This window comes from Eucyclogobius newberryi, unplaced genomic scaffold (genome assembly GCF_026437365.1).
Source record: "Eucyclogobius newberryi isolate DKJ021-1_F unplaced genomic scaffold, fEucNew1.0.hap1 SCAF_11, whole genome shotgun sequence".
Lineage (NCBI taxonomy): Eukaryota > Metazoa > Chordata > Actinopteri > Gobiiformes > Gobiidae > Eucyclogobius > Eucyclogobius newberryi.
The window spans coordinates 37,930,924-37,933,423 of NW_027315735.1; the positions used below are offsets into that span (position 1 = coordinate 37,930,924).

The 2,500-nt window shown below is 52.7% G+C and overlaps 1 protein-coding gene across 2 annotated transcripts in view; it reads left to right on the forward strand.

Annotated features, from left to right (window-relative positions):
* The window catches only part of LOC140354828 (arf-GAP with SH3 domain, ANK repeat and PH domain-containing protein 2-like), a 41,240-nt gene that overhangs the window by 37,512 nt on the left and 1,228 nt on the right, over positions 1-2,500 (forward strand). For both annotated transcript variants that reach the window (XM_072440072.1, XM_072440073.1), the window contains exons 23-24: positions 1-5; positions 1,191-1,327. The exon at positions 1-5 is cut by the window's left edge and continues 133 nt beyond it. In XM_072440072.1, coding sequence (XP_072296173.1) covers positions 1-5; positions 1,191-1,327 — 142 coding nt within the window. The remainder of the gene's footprint in view (positions 6-1,190; positions 1,328-2,500) is intronic.

The following is a 2,500-nucleotide window of genomic DNA, read 5'->3' on the forward strand; positions in this document are numbered from 1 at the left end:
ACACGGTATTTACACGCACGCACACACACACACACACCACACACACACACACACACACGCACTAAACCCGCTTCTGCCCGCTCTGTGCCCAGATCCCAGAGTCCACCCTCGGACCCAGCGTGGCCCCGCCTCCTCCCGCGCTCAGTGAGTCAATTTAGTTTGTCGGAACCATTAAAGTTTGATTTCACAAAAGCTCTAAACTCTGTATTTTTACCTCTGACTATGTCCTCAGACCTCATTCTGCCCGAGCCGACCCACATGACAGAGGCAAGTCGACAACCCCTAAACCCTAACACTTAACCCTAACCCTTAACCTACAACACCCAACCCCTAACCGACACGATAGAGGCTAGTCCACAACCTCTAACCCTTAACCCCTAACCCTAACCCACAACCTCTAACCCCTAACCCACAACCCCACAACCTCTAACCCCTAACCCACAACCCCTAACCCACACGATAGAGGCTAGTCCACAACCTCTAACCCTTAACCCCTAACCCTAACCCACAACCTCTAACCCCTAACCCACAACCCCACAACCTCTAACCCCTAACCCACAACCCCTAACCCACACGATAGAGGCTAGTCCACAACCTCTAACCCTTAACCCTTAACCCTAACCCACAACCTCTAACCTCTAACCCCTAACCCACAACCCCACAACCTCTAACCCCTAACCCACAACCCCTAACCCACACGATAAAGGCTAGTCCACAACCTCTAACCCTTAACCCCTAACCCACAACCTCTAACCCCTAACCCACAACCTCTAACCCCTAACCCACAACCCCTAACCCACACGATAGAGGCTAGTCCACAACCTCTAACCCTTAACCCTTAACCCCTAACCCTAACCCACAACCTCTAACCCACAACACCTAACCCCTAACCCACATGACAGAGGCAAGTCCACAACCCCAAACCCCAAACCCCAAACCCTAAACCCTAAACCCTAAACCCAAAACCCAAATACCCAAATATCCAAATACCCAAATACCCAAATACCCAAAAACCAAACTCTAACCCCCTAACTCTGACTTATTTTGGTTTAAGTTATCCTTCTGGGTTAGTCCCATTTCAGGCTCTGAAAGTCTCTAGTTTAGTCCCGGTCCGAGTCCGGTCCGAGTCCGGTCCGAGTCCGGTCCGAGTCCGGTCCGAGTCCGGTCCGAGTCTGGTCTTGTCTCTGCAGGTGTCCGTCGCGCCGACAGCGATGTTTCTTCGTGCAATCAAATTCACTCTGACAGGATTCCGGCCAATCAGAGGTCTCAGAGTCTGGAGAGTGACAGTCGAGGTCCCGCCCCCCAGCCCAGGCCTCGCACCTCATTGGTAAGACCTGTTTTTGACCTTGTTTAGTCCTCATTTAGGTAGTTTAGTCAGTTTGCTTTAACACACATTGGACCACACCCTGTACCACATCCTGGACCACACTCTGGACTACACACTGGAACCACACACTGGAACCACACCCTGGACCACACCTTGGACTACACACTGGAACCACACCCTGGACCACACCCTGGACTACACACTGGAAACACACACTGGAACCACACCCTGGACCACACACTGGACCACACCCTGGACTACACACTGGAAACACACACTGAAACCACACCCTGGACTACACACTGGAAACACACACTGGAACCACACCCTGGAACACACACTGGACCACACCCTGGAAACACACACTGGAACCACACACTGGAACCACACCCTGGACCACACCCTGGACTACACACTGGAAACACACACTGGAACACACACTGGAACCACACATTGGAACACACACTGGACCACACCCTGGAAACACACACTGGAACACACACTGGACCACATACTGGACCACATACTGGACCACACACTGGAACCACACACTGGAACCACACACTGGAACCACTTACTGGACCACACACTGGAACCACACACTGGACAACACACTAGAACCACACACTGGAACCACATACTGGACCACACACTGGAACCACACACTGGAACCACACACTGGAACTACACACTGGAACTACACACTGGAACCACACACTGGACCACATACTGCACCACACACTGGACCACATACTGGCCCACACACTGGAACCACACACTGGAACCACACACTGGAACCACACACTGGACCACATACTGGACCACACACTGGAACCACACACTGGAACCACGCACTGGCCCTCATACTGGACCACATACTGGACCACACACTGGACCTCATACTGGACCACGCACTGGCCCTCATACTGGACCTCATACTGGACCACACACTGGACTTCATACTGGACCACGCACTGGCCCTCATACTGGACCTCATACTGGACCACACACTGGACCACACACTGGACCACACACTGGAACACACACTGGAACCACACACTGGAACCACACACTGGAACTACACACTGGAACCACACACTGGAACACACACTGGACCACATACTGCACCACATACTGGACCACACACTGGAACCACACACTGGAACCACACAC